General features: G+C 41.5%; 1 protein-coding gene across 1 annotated transcript in view; it reads right to left on the bottom strand.

The window, feature by feature from the left end:
• Positions 1–23,065, bottom strand: part of LOC139389606 (GDNF family receptor alpha-2-like) — a 73,260-nt gene that overhangs the window by 32,698 nt on the left and 17,497 nt on the right. Inside the window, exons 3-4 of the mRNA XM_071136453.1 lie at positions 19,357–19,443; positions 6,606–6,969 (exon numbers count right to left, since the gene is read on the bottom strand). Coding sequence (XP_070992554.1) covers positions 6,606–6,969; positions 19,357–19,443 — 451 coding nt within the window. The remainder of the gene's footprint in view (positions 1–6,605; positions 6,970–19,356; positions 19,444–23,065) is intronic.

Raw genomic sequence — 23,065 nt, 5'->3', positions numbered from 1 at the left:
TTTTTATTTCATCCAGATGTATAAATCCAAAGAGGTTTTTATTTCATCCAGATTTATAAATTCAGAGAAGAGGTTTTTATTTCATCCAGATTTATAAATCCAGTCAGAAATGCAGAAATTAGACTGTAAATATTATTTTAAATGTACAAATGTCCTGCTTTTTGTTGTTGCCACACCTGATATAATTCCTACTTTGAGACGCTTGATATGTTCCACCCTGTCTTCTTCTTCATGATCACAAAAGTGATCCTAGATCAGCACTCAGTCTTGGAGAACTTCTAAATATGGGCCCAGAAGTCTACAGCATATAAAGAGGATGGGTAAAGTGATGCTGAATAACCCAGTTAACAGTTTTACCCCTGGGTTAGTTTTGTCTAAGAAGGTAAAGAAAAATAAGCTTGGAATTAACTGCCACGGCCATATACTGAAAAAATAAGCTGTAAGCAAGCTTCCCTGTTGGTGCAGAGAATAAAGACGTTGTTTGGTTAGGAAACCAAACATTGCAGGTTCAAATCCCACATGTGCAGATTGACAATGTATAGTGTACAAAATATGGTTGTGTTTGTGTGACTCAATCCTGTTCAGGTGTCTTGTGATGTAATGTGCATATCTTAAACATATTAGGTTGTGTTTGTATGAGTAAATGCTGTTCTATAAATTAAAATCTCTAAATTAAAGTAGTCTCTAATATCGCCTACAACACAGTCCTCAAATGTGAATTGCCATTAAATCTGAAGAGAAACATAATTGGGATGAGAGATTGCTTTAGAGAGCTGAGAATGTTGTGGTAAAACTGAAATATAACATTTTCTAACTGTTCTTGAAATGTTCCGAGATCCTCCAAGACAAGGTCAAATGTATATGGCGTGAACATCAATGGAATATTACTTTGAACAGAAAACAAATATGCTATCCAATGTCATAAAAACAGAAACATTTTGAAACATTGTGCAACATTGTAGGAATGTTCTGTGCAACCTATGTGAAGATCACAAGCATATTCTTGCAACATCCCAGACAACTCCCATAACTTAATTAAATGTTATTGGAACCGTTAAAGAACTTAGACCAGGTGTTCTGTCAACATTCTTACAACATTATAGGAATGTCCTATGCAACCTAACTTAAACATTGCATGAATGTCATCACAGCTGAGCATATTTTCTGTTTTGGGAAACTATCTTTTGTAATGTACCCACATTTTTCACACAACCAAACTAAATGTTCCCGGAACCTTTAAAATATTAAAAAGGCTGTTCTGACAACATTCTTGCAACATAAAAGGAATATTTTGTGCAACCTGATACAAACATTATCTGAATGTCAGCCCAACTGGATGGTTTTATTATTTTGGGAAGACATATTTTGTGATGTCCCCACAATTTTCTCTCCTTGTTTGGGCGGTGTTCCGGCGGTTGACATCACCGGTCTTCTAGCCATCGCCGATCCATTTTTCATTTTCCATTTGTTTTGTCTTGTTATCCCACACACCTGGTTTTCATTCCCTCATTACGTGTTGTGTATTTAAACCTCTGTTCCCCCCCATGTCTTTGTGTGGTATTGTTTGTTGTAAGTGCTTGTGCACATGTTGACTGGTGCGCGCCGGGTTTTGTACCCATGTTGTTATTTTCTTGATGCTGTTTGTTTTGGAATTAAACTGCTCCGCCAATTACCTTGTTCTGCTCTCCTGCGTCTGACTTCCCTGCCACCAGTTACGCACCCCTTACATCTGGGAATGTTCTTGTAACATCAAGACAATGTTTTTTTCACTATAAAAGAAACATTGCTGAATTTTCTGCACAACTGGACAGTTTTTGCTTTTTTGGAACATATATTTTGTGAAACTTGAGTAAACAAATCTATTTATATATTAAAGACGTGCTTGGCGACTAGTAAGTATTTTTTAAACCTCCCGCTTTGGGCTGGATATGTCAATTTGTAGTTCATACATGCATAATCTATGGGCAGAATTACTGTTTTACCTTAATTAGCCACAAAATCCCTAGGTTGAAAGCAACTGTTTACTGGAAGCTGTGCAGCACCATTTTCCTTAAATTTTCCCCCACGTGTGCCAGCCCCCTAGCAATTCAAGTTCCAGCCAATGACCTTTAGCCCCTCGCCATTTGAGTGACAGCTAGCAAGAAGCACACACAGCAGATCGAGAGAGATAGAGAGAGAGAGAGAGAGAGAGAGAGAGAGAGATAGCAATGACATGGTGCACATATCTTCACATATGTGACGTAGTACACACTTTTGGGAGACCACTTTTGGCTGGTGAATGCTACTTTCAGAGCTACTGGCTAAAACGTATTAAAAAGTACCGGAGAATATCTTTAACTGCCCCTGAAATACAAAAGGGAGCTACACAGAATAATATATGTGACTAATGAAATAACTCAGTCACCTAAACGACATTCCTTAATAATAGAATAATGGAAGGTACTATGTTATGCCTTCCATTTGAGATTCCTGACATATTTTAAGTCTGGCTTAATCACCTTAAAAACCATGTGTACTTTTCACATGCCTTATCTGTTTTGGAAGCATGACTATTACAAAACATTTCTACCATGAGGATGAGACTACGGGGTGGATGGGCTTGGCCTGTATTAATTGCATCTTCCTCTATCCGTTCTCTCAGAGATTACAGTACGCTAGCTGGGAATACGGTAATCCATGTATTGAAATGATCTGCACAGCTCTTTCATGCCCTCTCTCCAACTTTTGCTCTTATGTACAGCCAACAAGCAGAACACGTCCTACTCTTTGCAGAAATCTGATTAAAGCGGGGTACTGCTGTATATGAGTACAGTCTAAGGTCATTTGCTCGGTGTGCTTGTGTAGGCCAGCATTTACAGTATTTAATGTACTGTAGGTATACTTTGATGCTTTCCTCGTTTAAGATAAGGCAGCGATAGAGTCGTCCAAGTAATACCCTAAGAAACAAGCTTTTAAGGCTAATGGAGAGATGACTGCTTGAGGCGTGAGTGATGAAAGATGCTGCCTGTGTCTTGAACAGAGTCTTTTGATTCTCCCTCAGTGGAAACTTATGTTGTCTTATAAAGCAGAGCTGGCTTTTGTAGTTGGTGGTGGTGGTGGGCTGCTTTATTGTAAGAATAATCCCATGTGGCTCAGTTGGTAGAGCCTGGCACTAGGGTTGTGGGTTTGATTCCCAAGGGGGACCAGTATGAAAATGTATGACTCACCACCAAAGTTGCTCTGGATAAGTGTCTGCTAAGTAATTAAAATGAGATATGAAGTATTTGGGTCAGCATACCTGTGCAGTGACCCTGTTCTGAAACCTAGTGGCCAAAGAACTCAAAAGAGCGAGCGCAAAAGGAACAGAGGAAATAAATCACAGATAGAAGTGTTGCATTGATTCTTCGGGCCAATCAATAGTGTACATATGAGACTTGCTGTTCTGGACCTCATGTACACAGTGCACGTCCACATATAACTCTGTCGTCGCTCAGCAATCTCTACAAAGTAAACACTGGATCCATCAGCAAGGCATATGCAACACGGAGGAATGCTTTATTTGTGCTGGCTGATGAAAAAACATTTGCAATGGAAGTTAAGCCAGGTGTAAGAACAGGAAGCAGCCAATGTCTAGTGCTTGTTCTCAGCTCTACTTAACTACCTCTCTGATTCGACTCTGCTGGTACTGGATATCCGTTGGCCACTGAAACCATGCCTGGAGATTCATGCCACTGTGACCAAACCACTGGCCTCTCCTGCAGTAGCTACAGCAGGATCAATTCTCCATCCCAACCCGTCAACACTCAGATGAAATGGTGCTGCCGGCGTATTGGCCTGTTTGGAGTCAGGCGGCAATGATAGTTCAATGATTACACTCCTTCCTTTCTGTATCCACCCGTCCTTGGTAGGAGGATGTTCGGGAGGGTCTGAGATATTCAATCATTAAGAGTGTAGGACGAGTGTGAAGGCTGCTTTACAATGGTCTCGCACTTGCGGATAATATTGCATATTATCATGTGAAAATTTGATGGATCCAAACGCTGGCATAGTATAGATGTCGGTAGAGGAATTGAGATGGGAGGTGACAGGTCTGCCACTACAAGAACACCTTACTGTGTGGTCAACTAGTCTGGACACCTCAGGCTGAAATAAACAAGGACAATATTCAGTAGGACTGACCAATTGAATTAACATTTTAGTGACATGCCCTTGCATACCACACATGTTTTTCTTAGTAGGTGCATTGCACCCTCCTCCAGTAGCTTATTATCGCCACATTGACCTCCCTCCCAGTTTAGATCCACACATTGCACTTTTGACCTCCACAGGGCGTTCAACAGGGGAAGATAATACACTCTAACCAACCATTTCATACGTCTCAATAAGGAAGTGCACAGCAGACACATGGGGGGGCGAAAAGGTCACCCAAAGCAACTTCACCTGACCGTAGATTACACAAAGCAGACCGCAAAGCAATTATGAAGACAATCATAAATCGGAGAAGAGACAATGGACTTTTCACACACTAATAACAAACCGCAGAGATTTACTGTAAGATAAGTTATTGGGAGTTTTTATTCTATTACGACTGAGCCTGGGAGGCCGGGAACCTCTATTCAAGTAAAATGAATGTGAACTGCTATTCTAAAATTGGACACTGCAGGAATTGCTCCGAACAATAGTTTTGATCTAAACACGGAGGCATCATGCGAACTAACACTAAAAAGTAAAAAAGTGAATGTGAACTGCTATTCTAAAATTGGACACTGCAGGAATTGTTCCTAGCAGTAGTTTCGATCTAAACAAAGAGGCATCATGCAAACTAACACTAAAGAGTAAAAAAGTATGCCAATCTATGCATCTAAGTCTCAATCTACGCTGAACAAAAATACAAACGCAAGATGTAAAGTGTTGGTCCCATGTTTCATGAGCTGAAATAAAAGATCCCAGAAATGTTCCATACGCACAAAAAGCTTATTTCTCTCAAATATGGTGCACAAATTTGTTTAGTGTGCATTTCCCCTTTGCCAAGATAATCAATCCAACTGACAGGTGTGGCATATCAAGAAGCTGATTAAACAGCATGATCATTACAAAGGTGCACCTTGTGCTGGGATCAATAAAAAGCCACTCTAAAATGTGCAGTTTTGTCACAAACACGACGCCACAGATGTCTCATGTTTTGAGGGAATGTGCAATTTGAATGCTGACTGCAGGATTGTCCACCAGAGCTGTTGCCAGAGAATTGAATGTTAATTTCTCTACCATAAGCCACATCCAACGTTGTTTTAGAGAATTTGGCAGTATGTCCAACCAGCCTGTGTGGTTTAATATGTTAAGATATGAGAAAAAGAGTCAAGCCAAAATGTGAAGAAAATAATTTGCCACGGAGAGTCTATAGTGAATCTAATTTCACTACAGTGTGGTATCCAGGTGGATTGAAGTTGTTGAATAGAATTCATTCTGCCTACTCAGTTATCCTGAGAGTGATCCTAGGCTACAGTATGAGCAGAGAGAGTAGATTGTTGTTTAGTGCAGCACATAACTGCAGCCAACTCAGGGAATTAAATCCACAAACTGTACACACACAGCCTACCTGCCCCTCATTTGTACAGGATTGTATTACCTGCTTAACAATCCGTTAAGAAAGTGATATACTGTGTGTATACTATATTTTTAACAGTATTTTTATACTGTTGCGGGGCGGGTAATCACAGGGTTGCCGGTTCAAATACCAACGCTGATGACTGCACCCTTGAGCAAGTCACCTAACCCCTAACCAGCTCCAGGTGCGCTGCTCTTTGGCTGCCCCTGTGCTTCTTTCAGCCAGTGTGTGTGTCTGTGTGTGTGGTGTGGTGTGTAGTGTGTGATGTGAGTCTGTCATGTCTGGAGGGTTGGGATTGAAAGAACAGACAAACAAAAATAAAAATGTCTGTCTTGATGGACAATAAAGTTGTACCAGTATGTTAACATATGCTGATGTTAACATTAAGATACATCTAGCCTTTGATGGAACTCCATTGAGCTTATTGGTCTGGATGCAAATTCTATTTAGTTTCAATCCATAGTTATTGATGTTATTGGTGTACAGAATGTATATTTCCATCTATTTTGGACAACCTATTCATTCACATAGCTTTGGAGGGTAAAATTGTCTCGAGGTCTCTGTGTTCCTTATTCCTGGGCTCTATGGCAGGGAAACAAGGCACGGCTGTGAATTAAATAGGCCCCATTGAATCCAATAGAAACACAGTCAAAGTGATTCACTAATGTTTCATTCAGCCAAATTGAACGCTGCCCCTTCAGTTTAGCCTCATGTCTTCATCCTGCCTCTAATAGCAAGGCTTCCCTGAGTGGCCATAATTACTTTCATGGCTAAGTTACACCACTGAAATCTAGGATGTCACAGGAGGAGGAGATTGCAGTCGATCAGTCTCTAGCTGATCTTTTCTCATTTACCATATATAAGTCAATATCAGAGCATGTTAATAGTTTTCTCTAATACCTGCATTTGTTCAACAGCTCTCTCCGTGACGCACTCATGCACGTAAGCACATATGGACGTATGGACGCATTCACGCACCCACACACACATACAGACAATCCCCAACTCCTAAATCTCTTACCTGCAGAGGGGGTCTTGGCGGCAGTTCTTTCTGAGCTCCAGGCAGTAGGGTTTGACTTTGTCCTCAAAGGAGCAGAAGGGCACGATGGTCTGCCTCCTCCGTTCAGCACAGCCCAGGTCCTGGCAGGGGCAGAAGAGCAGCTGGTGGCTGTACTCGCTGGGCACCCGATCCAGGAACTGCCTCAGGGCCTTGTGGCAGCGCTTACGGTTACAGGGTTCCCCTTTGTTGCAGGTGGCAATGTAGGTGGAGCGCTGTTTCTTACAGGTGTTGTTGAGGTTGCAGGCCTTGGCTGCATCCAGACATGGGTTACAAGTCTTGCCTGGGTCAGAGCAAGTGTTGGCTTTAGGGGTGACAGTGTGCATCCCTGCAAGGAAAGGAGAAGAGGAGCACTGAAAAATAATATGCACGTAACTGCCTATTGCAAAGCCATGTTGTTATCATAGATATGACCTATAGCATTTGTCAACTGGCTCATGACAAAACGCTTTCACACAATAATGATGATGATGACACATAAGTTGATGTGCTCTGACTACTTGACCATGTTGGATGTCATGTTTGTGTGTGCTGAAACTGGGCTTCATGTGTTAGATCTCTCCCTATGCTGGGGGATATTCAATATCATATTTTTCTCCAAGCCAACCCCAAGCCATCTGAGACTTGTATAGCTCGCCCATATCCATTCTTACTGAATTATTTATTTTTAGAGGCCTTGAGTGAAATGTGAATGAATAAAGTATGGATTGAGATAGTAAGTATATTCATCTTCTTTCACATTCAGTTTTGACTTCATGAGTGTGTCAAGTTGATTCTGCTCATCTGATTGCTTCCAGCACGAGCACATGATGTACTACAGCAGCTACTGTAAACACCGTGACACAGACCTTGATGCCGTTTACAACACGTGAATTAGATTTCTTGTTGCTTTTTGACATGTGTAATTGGTTTGTCAGTATGGACATTAAACACAGGTGCTCAAGGACATGGTAAAGACTCACTCTGTGCTGTTGAATTGTGGCCTTTTGAACACAGATGAACAATTTCTTATTGTCATCACACACTGCCACCTAGCAATTGTACTGTAGCAAACAGACGGAGTCATTAAGTGTGCATATTCTGAGAGCACTCTGAACTGGTGGTACACGCCCACCTGCTATTGAGATGTCATAAAACAAAAACAAAAAAACGGTATCACATTCACTCATATTCCACCTCCCTTGTATTCAGGGTGTATTAGAAAAGTTAACCTCCCTCCCCATGTAGATAATGATATTTCAGAGGCAGCGCTGGCTCAGTGACATCCAAGGAGATTCATCTCTTATTCAACAGAACCAATCTCATTCTGTGTCTATCACGCAGTATCGAGGAAAAGCCTTTCCTATGGACTGGATGAGCAGCTGTATTGTCTGTAAGTGGTGCATCACAAAAGATCAATCCTAGAAATGTCATACACAGAATGGACACAACACACTCAGAGCCAAATAAAACAGTATTTACCTTATTCAACCACATGGCAACATAGAGGCAACTTCATGTCGATGGGAAGAAAAGTGAAAAGGTGGATTCTATTTTGTGAAGACAGGAAAAGATTGTTGCCTTTCCAGATCTTTGTGAGCTTTGTCTTTATCCCTCCAGCAACAAGGCTATCCCGAGGAGGAGATCATGCTAGGTCAGAGGGCTGTGGGATGATCTGTGATTGGACTTCAAAGACAGCTGACATTAGCAGCAGGGATTGAGGCCAAACTGGGCAAAACCTGGCCAAATCGGTACAGAACCAGGCCAGCCCAGCTGGAGGGGTGGTTTGGGGTTCTATCCAAAGGCCCTACACATAACAATGATGGATTGCAGCTCCTAAATCTCCTCTGGCCATCTGCAGCCTTTAATGCGGTGCACAGGGGGTCCAGGATAAAAACAAAATAGAAGAGGGACGAGGTACAAAGATTTATCTGACCAAGCAGTGCAGTGGTTTGAGGTTTTACTACTTCTAATTGGAGAGAAAAGATTGAATTCGGTACTGAAAGCAGAAAGATGTCCTGAGGCTCGCAAAGACACAAAGGCCCTCAAAGGCTCGGTATACATATACAAACGGGAATGGAGTAGATGAATGGAAAATATATAGTGTTATAGGAAAATAATAGATTTTTCAAAGTGCATTATGAAAGGTTTTGCCTATACACCTTTCGGTAATACAGGAAGGGTGACAGGCTACTCGCAAAAACGGAAAGCTTTTGAAATCAGAGGCAGAATAGAGTCTTGCTGATTACAGCAGGCCATCACTGATAGAGGAAACAATGTGTCGTGTACTGCCAAGAGATTGGACCACCACTTATGTATACGTGCTCAAGTGTCTTCAATTAACCTGGCCGATCATCATCACAATCAGCCTTTCACATGGGCTGTAATGATCAAACATTCCTCAAATCTCTCTAGGTGTCATTCCATTGCTGCATACACCAGCTACAGCCAGTCTTGGGAAAGCCTCACCACCCCACCTCACCATCCCAATACCCTGATTCCGAGCCTTCTGCTGTATTAGGAAATCATGGAAAAAGAGGGCTGTGTCCTGATTATTCCAGTGTACTGGTGTCTAAGGTGTTCACTGTGGGACAACAACTGATTAAGTGCATGTTGCTGCATATATATATTTTTTAGACTCTGTGACTATGTTGCCATGAGGCTCTGTTGACACATCTTTGCATGATAATCAGAGTCGTGCTTCTCATGCAATGAACGCTAGGTAGCAACGCGTGTGATTTTAATTGGTTTTTGGCACGCACACAAAAATACCAAATTCCCTTCACAAGAAAAAAAGGTTTACCAATGTTACTTCACGCTTCCATATAGGAAAGAAAAAAATCTCCCGGGGAATTGTAAACAAGCGCTTTTTATCGTAAAGTAAAGAGTAAAGTCATCATTTAACCTAACCAGTTAAATGTAATGTTATAAAATGTAGATTTCCGCCTAAATAGACATACCCAAAAGTAATTATTTATCATGAGGTGGCCATAAATAATCCCTAGTAATGCTTATACTGCCAGAAAAAGTAACTGCCAGTAGAAAAAGTTATCCACTACCGTTCAAAAGTTTGGGGTCACTTAGAAATGTCCTTATTTTTGAAAGAAAAGCACATTCTTTGTCCATTAAAATAACATAAAATTGATCAGAAATACAGTGTAGACATTGTTAATGTTGTAAATGACTTTTGTAGCTGGATTTAAAAAAATGACTTTTAATGGAATATCTACATAGGCGTACAGAGGCTCATTATCAGCAACCATCACTCCTGTATTCCAATGGCACGTTGTGTTAGCCAATCCAAGTTTATCATTTTAAAAGGCTAATTGATCATTAGAAAACCCTTTTGCAATTATGTTAGCACAGCTGAAAACTGTTGTCCCTGATTAAAGAAGCAATAAAACTGTCCTTCTTTAGACTGGTTGAGTATCTGGAGAATCAGCATTTGTGGGTTCGATTACAGGCTCAAAATGGCCAGAAACAAAGACCTTTCTTCTGAAACTCGTTAATCTATTACTGTTCTGAGAAATAAAGGCTATTCCATGCGAGAAATTGCCTAGAAACTGAAGATCTTGTACAATGCTGTGTACTACTCCCTCCGCAGAACAGCGTAAACTGGCTCTAACCAGAATAGAAAGAGGAGTGGGAGGCCCCGGTGCACAACTGAGCAAGAGGACAAGTACATTAGAGTGTGTAGTTTGAGAAACAGACACCTCAAGTTCTCAACTGGCAGCTTCATTAAATAGTACCTGCAAAACTCCGGTCTCAATGTCAACAGTGAAGAAGCGATCCCGTGATGCTGGCCTTCTAGGCAGAGTTCCTCTGTCTAGTGTCTGTGATCTTTTGCCTATCTTTTTTCTTTTTATTGGCCAGTCTGAGATATGGCTTTTTCTTTGCAACTCTGCCAGATAATACTGCTTTTGCTGCAAGGGCTAGGCTCTCCCGTTTCATAATTTGTACTGTAAGCGGAGATTGCGAGGTTCACAGCCAGAGGAAATCAATCCTTTGTCTTGATAGGCCAGAAAATGTGACATGTCTCTCCCTATGCAAATGAGATGTCAGGTTTCACATACTGCATCTCAGATGAGAGCGGAGAGTGACATGTGAAGCGGGACAACCAGAGCTTTCACAGAGGGCACACCACTTGATGTTGCACCATTCACAGAGTACTCTGTGCACAAAAATGTTGGTCGGATCCGGTCCAGAACAGCTCAAAGTCCCATAAATAGGGGACTTAACGTTTAAGAGTTAACTGTTAATAGGGGGCTCGTCCACAGCGTTCATTAGTGTAAAGTACGTGATGGCCATCTACTGAAAAGCACAATGTAGTCATTACAGGCCGGGCAAGAGATCAGGATTTAGCCATTTTCAAGAGAAGGGATCTTCCTTCCACAGTAATTGCTCTCTCCCTTATTTGAATCCTGTATTTCAGACATCATCCTAGACTCTGGGGACCAGGAGTTCAGTCGAGGTTAGAGAGGGGCTCTTGGCTCCGGGTATGCTCACTGTAATTAGGATGGGTGCCAAAGTGTGGATTTAATATGGCCCTTAGTGAGTGTGAAGGAGCTTGTTATAAAGTATTTAGTCTATACCCCTGGGAGCCTTGTCAAGCATTTCTCTGTCAAAGAGTTCATCAGTTATTAGCTCAGGCTTGTGTCAGAGCAGGGTTTTCAGGGGTTAGGTAATGCCACGGGTCCACGCTACGACATTTCCCAACAGTAAAACTGACTGTGCATGTTTGGGATCTGTAATGATATCGGTAGGACCGCTATTTTACAAGCTGTTTATATGTGCTCTAATAAGATAGCGGCTGCTTTAACAGTTCAGAAGTGTTTTCCAAATACGAGACCGATAAAACTAGCACTTCAGTTCTATGGTCTAACACACAGAGTGAAAGTGAGGGCAGCCACTGATTTTAAAAGCATGTCAGCTCTACGGTACGTAAACATGTTTCCAAATTATTGAGTTGCTTGTGAACAGCAGCTGACACTGGGCTTCAAAACACTTCCTGCTATGTTGCAGTATTGCTTTATGTTCAGTATTCAGATTGCAATTGATGGTTTCCTCCGTCGTGCAGTATTATTCCTTCAATAGTCCATCATGTTTGGTAATCATGCATATCAAACCTGGGACAAAATATCATTGGAGCAGAAATGGAGAAGCGAGTCGATTCAAATCTCTATCAAGACGCTGGCGTTGCTTCACATATTCCCCTAAACATCAGTCTAGTTCTGCTAACAAAACGAACTAATGAGCATTGCCATGTCCATGTTTGGAGGATTATTCAATATTCTGTTTAATTCCAACTTGTTAGAATAGCGCCGACTGCACTAACAACTCATACGTTACCCTTACACCCAACACTCATTAAGAGTCCATGGAGAAAACGAAGAGGCAACTCCTAGTTGTAAATGTAAACCTATTGTAAGTACACATAGTACAGCAGCTATTCAACAGCAGTACACTGGCATAAAGCACGGCAACATTGCCTTTGAGAACGGGATGGTAATTGTTACGAGGGCAAGGTGAGAATGTCCAGTGTTGGGCTGCATGCTGAGCACGACTGTTGCGCCGGTCCTTCCCCCCCCCAGCTGTATAGAAATAGGTTTCTCCATTTAATTGGATGGTGGGCATGTGGAGCAGAGAGGTGAGAGGCTTAGTAGGAAGTGTTAGAAGGTCTAACTAAGAGGTGTCAAAGTCAATTCCTGGAGGACACGTGCTGCTTTTTTAAAATCCTGGCCTCTGCTCTTAATAAGTGAATTAGCTCAACATTGGGTCACAAGGATGGAACAATTTGTCTAAAATAAAATAGAAATTACAGTCAAGTATATATTTGTATGCTATGGGATAATTTGTTATATAAAATTCAGAATCATCTGGTGTTGGATGAGGGGGCAACCTATTGAGGTAGAAAAATTCTATGAGTGCTAACCAATATCTCTCACAATGCTCAAGAGTAAGACTATTGACTTGTACACATTGAAGTAAGAAAATGGTGGACTTGGGCAATGCGTACTCTCACTTCCCTCTCAGTCATTTGCTTTATTACCGCTGTGTGAATTTAGAGATACTGTGGAGTATGTTTTTTTCCCCATCAATGGTGTCCTTATCTCTCTCACTATAAACTCTTAAGTTGTGGAGATAATTTTTCAATTTTCAGCCTTCCTCCTAGAGAGTGTATTTCCCCATCCACATCAACACAGCAAGATATCACATTCCCTGAGCTTTGGTTCAGATTACCATTTTAAAAGTGATTAAGCACACTTTTGTGCAGTTGAAATCGGCGGGGAAAAGTATTTCAGAGAACAACTGTAATTACTTATCTGTTTGCCTGTGGGCTTTTCTCACCACCACAATCAATTATTCTGTCCTCTGAAATAATAAATGACTAAGGCTAAATGGATTTAGGAGAGCAAATCAGATATTTCACCTTTGAAAGAAACATTGTTGGAAACAGTTCTAGAAAAAAATGAACACATTAATGAGCCCCAGCTGCTGTTTCAAAAGGTGCTGAAAAATGACCAGGATGTAGGATACACAACCATTTGAGCCTCCTTCATATGGACCATAGGTTAAAACGCCAAGGTATTCAAAGCCACTTCCAATTTTGTATTTTGTCTGGTGTTCTCCTTTTTGATAGATCAAAACAGTATATTTTCAAACAACCTATGTCGTTTACTGACTTCAAGCTAAAGGGATTATGCAGAAAGCGTGTCTTTCTTGTACCTCCAAGATATAAAACAAAGCATGAGGCATCAGCCAGGAAAAGCAAATGTGGCATCTCTGCTGTATACTGCTTTTAGCAAATGAGGCTCGGTCATCCTCCGGCAATTTCTGCAGGATCTGGAGAACGGAAGTGATTGAACGTTCAAATGACTGTAGCCTATATTTCCTACAGTTGTGGCAATGGCCCTGCGGTCCTCATATTTCACCTTTTTTTAATATATATATATTTTTTGCGATAGTCTCTCTCAGGGCTTTATTTCCGACTGGCGTTAAGGCGGCGCTAGATTCAACTTGTAAAAGCTAGGGTTCTGCTAGTTAAGACTGGCCAAAAGCTTGTCATAGATGTAACGCGATTTGTTACGGCATTTTCTTTTGTCAAAGGAGGCGCACAGTAGCCTAATCAGTAGCCTATAACCAATGTTTTATTAAAATATCATAAGCAGCAAAACAGTCAACAGACTTTCTTTACATTTCTGTTGGATCTAACCGTCAAATCGCATGAATTCTGATCGCTGCCCTTGGTGCTGAATCCCCTTGGAGCCTAAGCCATTTGCCTGTTTTATTGTTTGCCTTTCACGTGACAAAGTCATTAACAGGCCATATCAACAGATATGGTAGGCTAATCTTCTTAACTTTTGTCCAATTGTCCATGGCTCAAAAATGTATAGCATGTGAGTGTAATTTGTGTAGACTAGTATTTCCATGTTGAAGCCAGATTAGCTAAATGTTTGTTATAACTAGGCCTATTGTAAGATTAGTGTATACTATTTAATAATCTATATTCAATGGATAGGACAAACATCCATGCCTCCGACTGAAGGATTCCTAGAAGGCTAGCATCCCAGAGTCGCCTCTTCACTGTAGACGTTGAGACTGGTGTTTTGCAGGAACTATTTAATTAAGCTGCCAGTTGAGGACTTGTGAGGCGTCTGTTTCTCAAACTACACACTCTAATGCACTTGTCCTCTTGCTCATCTGAGATGCAGTATGTGAAACCTAACATCTAATTTGCATAGGGAGAGACATGTCACACTTTCTGGCCTATCAAGACAAAGGATTAATTTCCTCTGGCTGTGAACCTCGCATCTCCGCTTACAATACAGATTATGAAACGGGAGAGCCTAGCCATTGCAGCAAAGGCAGTATTATCTGGCAGCTTCATCAAATAGTACCCGCAAAACACCAGTCTCAACGTCAACAGTGAAGAGGCGACTCCGGGATGCTGGCTTTCTAGGCAGGGTTGCAAAGAAAAAGCCATATCTGAGACTGGCCAATAAAAAGAAAAAATGGGTAAAAGAACACAGACACTGGACAGAGGAACTCTGCCTAGAAGGCCAGCATCCCGGGAACGCCTCTTCACTGTTGTGCACCGGGGCCTCCCACTCCTTTTTCTATTCTGGTTAGAGCCACTTTGCGCTGTTCTGTGAAGGGAGTATTACACAGCGTTGTACGAGATCTTCAGTTTCTAGTCAATTTCTCGCATGGAATAGCCTTAATTTCTCAGAACAGGAATAGATTTTGAGCCAGTAATCAAACCCACAAATGCTGATTCTCCAGATACTCAACTAGTCTAAAGAAGGCCGGTTTTATTGCTTCTTTAATCAGGGACAACAGTTTTCAGCTGTGCTAACATAATTGCAAAAGGATTTTCTAATGCTCAATTAGCCTTTTAAAATTATAAACTTGGATTAGCTAACACAACATGCCATTGGAATACAAGAGTGATGGTTGCTGATAATGGGCCTCTGTTCCATAAATAATCTGACATTTCCAGCTACAATAGTCATTTACAACATTAACAATGTCTACACTGTATTTCTGATCAATTTGATGTTATTTTAATGGGCCAAAAATGTGCTTTTCTTTCAAAAACAAGGACATTTCTAAGTGGCCCCAAACTTTTGAATGGTAGTGTATGTTTAACAATGTATTTCCATATTGAAGGAATACACTCGGCGCTCCCGAGTGGCGCAGTGGTCTAAGGAACTGCTTCTCAGTGCTTGAGGCATCACTACAGACACCCTGGGTTGAATCCAGGTTGTATCACAACCGACTGTGATTGGGAGTCCCATAAGGCGGCACACAATTGGCCCAGCATCAACTGGGTTTGCCTGGTGTAGGCCGTCATTGTAAATAAGAATTTGTTCTTAACTGACATGCCTAGTTAATAAAAGTTAAAAAAAAATAAAAAAAATAAAGAACAATGTGGACTGCAAACATGTTCAACATATTTAGCAAATATGGGGCAGGCCATTTAACAAACTAGGCTATAACGGACTACAATCGAATTGGAGATGATGACGAGGCAATACATAAAACACTGTAAAGACAACTTGAAGCAACCACATATTCAGCGATGGAGCAAGTTCTGATTGGCCAGTGAGGTGTCAAGCCTCGACATACCCACAACTTGATAATTCATCAAAACCCAGAACTTTTGTGCCACCTCCAGCTACTCTGCACATATTCTGGAAGTAAAATAGCAGAACAACAAAAATCTGTCAGCAGCACTAAGATTTGCCATATGTATTGGGTTTGTTAAAATAGAGCCCTTAGTGTAATAGCCATTGTAGCTGTGTCTTATAATAAGATCTGCATTGATTTGTATTGCCCTTTCAGTAATAACCAGTAAACGAAATGTGAGCAATAGTTCCCTTGATGAATACTTGCTGTTTAATTAGTAAGCAGAACTCAAACTGAATGGAAAATCAATAGATGGGAAATATATGGGTTTACGTAATCAAGACCCCTTGGTGAACTAAGGAATATAAAGAGGAATCCATCATATTTACTGAAAGTGTCAATCTCCTTTCCACCTAATTTAACACCTGATTTACTTAACAGGCACTTCTCAGTAGGCGGTCCCTTTGACTTTTCCCACATTTTGTTACATTACAGCCAGTAGAGGCTCCTCAGTGAATTTCTCCTCAGTGAATTTCATAAAAATAAAACATTTAAAATGTTATATTTTTTTGTTGAAATTATACTAAATATAATCATCAAATAATAGATTAAAACACACTATTTTGCAAAGAAGGTCTAGAGTAGCCTCAACAGCACTCAGTAGGGTAGCACCATGGTGTAGCCGGAGGACAGCTACCTTCCGTCCTCCCCTGGGTGCATTCACTTCAATACAAAACCTAGGAGGCTCATTGTTCTTTACCCCCTTACATAGACTTACACAGTAATTATGACAACTTCCGGAGGATGTCCTCAAACCTATCAGAGCTCTTGCAGCATGAACTGACATGTTGTCCACCCAATCAAAGGATCAGAGAATGAATTTAGTACTGAAAGTATTAGTTACAGCTAGCTAGCACTGCAGTGCATAAAATGTGGTGAGTAGTTGACTCAAAGAGAGAGAGAAAGACATTAGTCGAACAGTTTAACAAATTAATTTCTTCCAAAATGAAGGAGAAGCAAGAGAGAAATATATATATATATATACACTGTATATAGAGAGTGATTTGATAATTGTTTTAAACTTTCAGTTTCACTTACTTAGCTAGCAAATGCAGCTAGCTAGTTTAGTCTACTAAAACACCCTGCTCAAACAAACAGATGTTATTTTAGCTATCTGGCTATGACTTTCCAACAAAACAACTCTTCCAAGTCAAGGTAACCTTTTGGTTTTACAAATGTATTGCCACCGGGGTCCACCGGTGTAACTGCTTACTGACTGTACACTAACGTTACTGCATGATTGTAGTGGGTTTACTAACACATTAGTTCTATTAGCTATGCTGACTATGACGTTACTTCTTTAGCTAATATTGTAACACAGATGTAGGCTGTGTGTAGTGGTTTGGCTTGGAAACGTTTTTTCGCCTGGTCACATACAGCTGATGTGTTGAGCATTGAAGTCCACAAGCGAAGGCACAAGGTGAGAGGACGAGAGTGTATTCATTCCGCTGATTCTGTGAAAAGCATTTCTTAAATGGAAGCAAATGGAACAAATCGGGGATAACATACCTGAATTTGTCACATTTTTGGACGAATAATTACACCCTATATCAGCTAGATGCAGGCAAGAGTGTGCAAGGCGGTGTTGAATGTCAAATGTGTCTCTCGACACCTCAAATGTGTCTCTCAACCTGTGTGCACCTACGTTGTAAACCGTCAGTCATAGGCTAGCCCAGTGGTACCCAATCCTGGGGACCCAAAGTGTTTTGCATTTTTTGATTTTGCCCTAGCACTGCACAGCTGATTAAATTATCAATTGATCAACTCATCAAAAGGCTTTGATGATTTTAATCAGGTGTGTAGTGCTAGGGCAAAAACAAAAATGTGCACCCCTTTGGGTCCCCAGGACCAGGATTGAGAACCACTGGGCTAGGTTGTAGCAACCTTATAATGGGGGAAGGGAAATCTGAGTATCAAATATTAGCCTAAACCTATCGCTGTTACATTTAACTGCGTGAATGGAATATGAATGAAAATAGTCCTCCCTCATCTTAAACAGCACTGACCGCCACTGATTACAGACTTATTCTAAAATGGATTCATTGTTTTTTTTTTATCAATCTACACACAATACCCTATAATAACAAAGGAAAGTGGTTTTTAGAAATGTTTGCAAATGTATAAAAAAAAATGAAATATCACATTTACATAAGTTTTCAGACTCTTCACTCAGTACTTTGTTGAAGCACCTTTGGCAGCGATTACAGCTTTGAGTCTTCTTCGGTATGACGCTACCAGTTTGTTACACCTGTATTTGGGGAGTTTCTCCTATTCTTCTTTGCAGATCCTCTCAAGATCTGTCAGGTTGGATGGGGAGCATCGCTGCAGAGCTATTTTCAGGTTTCTCCAGAGATGTTAGATAGGGTTCAAGTCCAGACTCTGGCTGGGCAACTCAAGGACATTCAGAGACTTGTCCCGAAGCAACTCCTGCTTTGTCTTGGCTGTGTGCTTAGGGTCGCTGTCCTGTTGTAAGGTGAACCTTAGCCCCCAGAGGTCCTGAGCGCTCTGGGGCAGGTTTTCATCAAGGATCTCTCTGCACTTTGCTCTGTTCGTCTTTCCTTCGATCCTGACTAGTCTCCCAGTCCCAGACGCTTGGCTTTTCAGGCCAAAGAGTTCAATCTTGGATTCATCAGACCAGAAAATCTTGTTTCTCATGGCCCGAGAGTCTTTAGGTGCCTTTTGGAAAACTCTAATCATGTGCCTTTTACTGAGGAGTGGTTTCCGTTTGGCCAATACCATAAAGGCCTGATTGGTTGAGTGCTGCAGAGATGGTTTTCCTTCTGGAAGGTTCTCCCATTACCAAAGAGACACTCTAGAGCACACTCTAGACACTCTGTCAGAGTGACCATCGGGTTCTTGGTCACGTCACTGACCAAGGCCTTTCTCCCCCGATTTCTCAGTTTTGCCAGCTCTAGGAAGAGTCTTGGTGGTTCCAACCTTCTTCCATTTAAGAATGATGGAGGACACAGTGTTCTTGGGGACCTTCAATGCTGCAGAAGTATTTTGGTACTCTTCCCCAGATCTGTGCCTCGACACAATGCTGACTCGGAGCTCTACGGACAATTAATTCAACCTCATGGCTTGGTTTTTGCTCTGACATGCACTGTCAACTGTGGGACCTTACATATACAGGTATGTGCCTTCCCAAATCATGTCCAATCAATTGTATGTACCATTGTATGTACCACAGGTCAAGTATTAGAAACATCTCAAGGATGATCAATGGAAACAGGATTCACCTGACCTCAATTTTGAATCTGGGTCTGAAGGTATTTTAGTTGTTTTATTTGTAATACATTTTGAAATTGTTCTTCTTTTTTTAACTGTTTTTGCTTTGTCATTATGGAATATTGTGTATAGATTGCTGAGGATATTTTTATTATTTATTCAATTTCAGAATAAGGCTGTAATGTAACAAAATGTGGATAAAGTCAAGGGGTCTGAATACTTTCCGATGGCACTGTATACAGTGTATCTTCACAGTCTTTTAACATGGAATAGTCATTGTGGAAGCAAAAAAATGATAACACTAAACATTTGTTCTTACCTGAGATAATGGAAGCGAGACGGAATGCATCAGGGTAGCGAACAGGCATCACAGGTTCATAAGGGGATGTTTCATAAAGCTCTCCACCTGGGAAAACAGTACATGATGAAATTGTTTTGATAAAAAGGAAAATGATAGTGTGTTCACACCCACATACTGTAGTTCATGGTACATTAATTATTGGGTATGTGTTGTGGTACATTTAATAAAGGAGTATGATCTCAAAATGTATACAAAGTTGTTGACCTTCATGTGTCAAAGGCAAGGAGTCATGGTTTTAGAAACATTGCACAGGATAAAACTTTTTTTTTTGTGCTAAAACAATAAGCAAATATTGTTTCTGTTGATAACAGTAACCAGTGAAGTTTGAATTCTACAAAATTTGTCAACTTGAGCTTTTGGCTCTTAATCGGTCTGTCTGACCAATAACACATTTTACACCCTGAAGATTTCAATGGTGTGAACATTTGGCTAATTTTGTGATATGCAAAGCAGATCGTTCACCACGGTCAGATAATTTGATTTTGGAAAGAACATTTGGTCCTGGTGCTCTGTGATTTAGGTGAAGCAGCCTCCAAACGCTGAATTGCTGTGGCTGTTTGTAAAAAAAAAAATGAATCAAATTAGCACTCAACTGACTGTGCTGCTCCCCTGTGCCTCTCTCTCAGAAGCCTCTAATCCTGTGTTTAAAATTCACAGCCATTCGGTGTGATCCAGACAAAACCCTCCAGTGTGTAGCATTGCATTTTGATGCTAACAGAAACACAGCAAGGCTGGTGTGGGACAGGCAGGGAGCCCACCGCAGCAAATGAGAAAATCCAAAACCTGTGGGGAGAGGTGAAGCTCAGTGGATAACCATCCAATCAATAAATATCACCATTTGTTTATCACAATTCTCTGTGCGTTTGAAAAGAATAACCTCATAAAGTGTTCTTCCAGCTGTTCAGAGAATGGAGACTTCAACGGAAGGTAGTGTGTGATTCACATATGTGTTGATCATGTTGTACAGTATAGTGCATATTTCATTACCAGGCTGCCGATCAGGTGGAATAAAAAAGAATACCCTTGAAGATGTCACTTTAGTAACACAGTGTGACGTGGGTTCACAGTACACTTGTTGAAAACAAAACATTGTATTATGATATGTTATCTTAGTTCCATCGTGAACAGGGGGATACAAAAAGCGTCAGTAAAACAACTATTGAAATACACCAAACTAAATATGATCAACTATAACGCCAAATGGCTAAAAAACATGTCATTCAACAGGAGTGAAAGTTGCGCCTACCAGCATTATAAACTGCAGAGGGACGACATTGAACTCTTCCCTTGCCAACTCCTGAGCAAAAGTCCAAGGAGGGCCACACTAAGGCTGATATAATGTCTTGTTCCCTTCCGCGAGGGGGAGAAAAAAATCATAACCAGTTTTCCCATCTGATAATGAGGAAACATCTCTAATAATTACGATTTTGACCATGGACCCTGACCAGGACTCCAGACACACTCCATAGATTCCTAGACATAATACATTACTATAAGAAAGTAAGCAACCCGTTGTAAGACATTGCAGAGAGACTGTCAGCAGCCACACCACCCTACATCCTACTGACTGCTTGCCTCTGAAACTAAGCAGGGCAGGGCCTGGTCAATTCTTGGATGGGAGAATAGAATATGCTGAATGTGGTGTTGGAGGGCCATAAGACAGCACTATTCCATCTGGTAAGGGAGTGATGGGGGGAGGGGGTAACTAAACTGCATAAAGTGCCATCATTCAAATGAGACATTAAACAGATGTCCATAATCTCTGTGGTCATTAAAGTAGCCATGGCACTTGTTGCAAGAGTTAAAGGTTAACCCCACTGTCAAAGCTAAAATCCTAATCCGGCTTCTCATACTCCCTTGGCCACCTACAGTGATTTTCTCAAGCTTCCAACGGACTCATTCAACCCCTGCAACTCTTCTCCAGGTAGAAGATGATGTGGTAAAATGAGGGTCAAATAAAAGTTGGTGTGTTTGGCCTTATCATTGTGCTTGTTCATACTGCTGCTTCATAATCAAAACGATTGATTGAACTACAAATCAAATTGTACTTGTCACATGTGCCGAATACAACGGGTGCAGTGAAATGCTGATTTACAAGCCCTTAACCAACAATGCAGTTTTAAGAAAATACCTAATAAAAGTAACAGATAAGAATAACAAGTAATTCAAGAGCAGCAGTAAATAACAATAGCAGGGCTATATACAGGGGGTACCGGTACAGAGTCAGTGTGCGGGGGCACCGGTGTCGAGGTAATTTAGGTAATATGTACATGTAGGTAGAGTTATGTTAGTGACTATGCATAGATAATAACAGAGAGTAGCAGCAGCGTAAATTAGCTGTTTGATTAGCTTTTCAGGAGTCTTATGGCTTGGGGGTAGAAGCTTTTTAGAAGCCTCTTGGACCTAAACTTGGCGCTCCGGTACCACTTGCCGTGCAGTAGCAGAGAGAACAGTCTATGACTAGGCTGGCTGGAGTCTTTGACAATTTTTAGGGCCGTCCTCTGACACCGCCTGGTATAGAGGTCCTGGATGGCAGGAAGCTTGGCCGTGGTGATGTACTGGGCCGTACACACTACGCTCTGTAGTGCCTTGCGGTCGGAGGTCGAGCAGTTGCCATACCAGGCAGTGATGCAACCAGGATGCTCTTGACGGTGCACCTGTAAAGCCTTTTGAGGATCTGAAGACCCATGCCAAATATTTTCAGTCTCCTGAGGGGGAATAGGTTTTGTCGTGCCCTTTTCACGACTGTCTTGGTGTGCTTGGACCATGTTAGTTTGTTGGTGTTGTGGACGCCAAGGAACTTGAAGCTCTCAATCTGCTCCGTCAATGAGAGTGGGGGCATGCTCGATCCTCCTTTTCCTGTAGTCCACAATCCTCTCCTTTGTCTTCATCACGTTGAGGGAGAGGTTGTTGTCCTTGCACTACATGGTCAGGTCCCTGACCTCCTCCCTATAGGATGTCTCATCGTTGTCGGTGATCAGGCCTACCACTGTTGTTTCATTGGCAAACTTAATGATGGTGTTGGAGTCGTGCCTCGCTGTGCAGTCATGGGTGAACAGGGAGTACAGGACGGGACTGAGCACGCACCCCTGATGAGCCCCCGTGTTGAGGATCAGCGCGCGGATGTGTTGTAATGTACCCCTACCACCTGGGGGTGGCCCGTCAGGAAGTCCAGGATCCATTTGCAGAGGGAGGTGTTTAGTCCCAGGGTCCTTAGCTTAGTGATGAGCTTTGAGGGCACTATGGTGTTGACTGCTGAGCTGTAGCATTCTCACATGTTCCTTTTGTCCAGGTGTGAAAGGGCAGTGTGGAGTACCATACAGATTGCATCATCTGTGGATCTTTGGTATGCAAATTGGAGTGGGTCTAGGGTTTCTGGGATAATGGTGTTGATGTGAGCCATGACCAGCCTTTCAAAGCATTTCATGGCTACAGACGTGAGTGCTATGGGTTGGTAATCATTTAGGCAGGTTACCTTAGTGATCTTGGGCACAGAGACTATGGTGGTCTGCTTGAAACATGTTGGTATTACAGACTCAGACAGGGAGAGGTTGAAAATATCAGTGAAGACACTTGCCAGTTGTTTAGTGCATGCTTGGAATACACATCTTGGTATTCCGTCTGGCCCTGTGGCATTGTGAATGTTGACCTATTTAAAGGTCTTACT

The sequence above is a fragment of the Oncorhynchus clarkii genome, chromosome 30 (assembly GCF_045791955.1).
Source record: "Oncorhynchus clarkii lewisi isolate Uvic-CL-2024 chromosome 30, UVic_Ocla_1.0, whole genome shotgun sequence".
Taxonomy (NCBI): Eukaryota; Metazoa; Chordata; class Actinopteri; order Salmoniformes; family Salmonidae; genus Oncorhynchus; species Oncorhynchus clarkii.
This window is presented reverse-complemented; position numbering and strand designations above follow the sequence as displayed.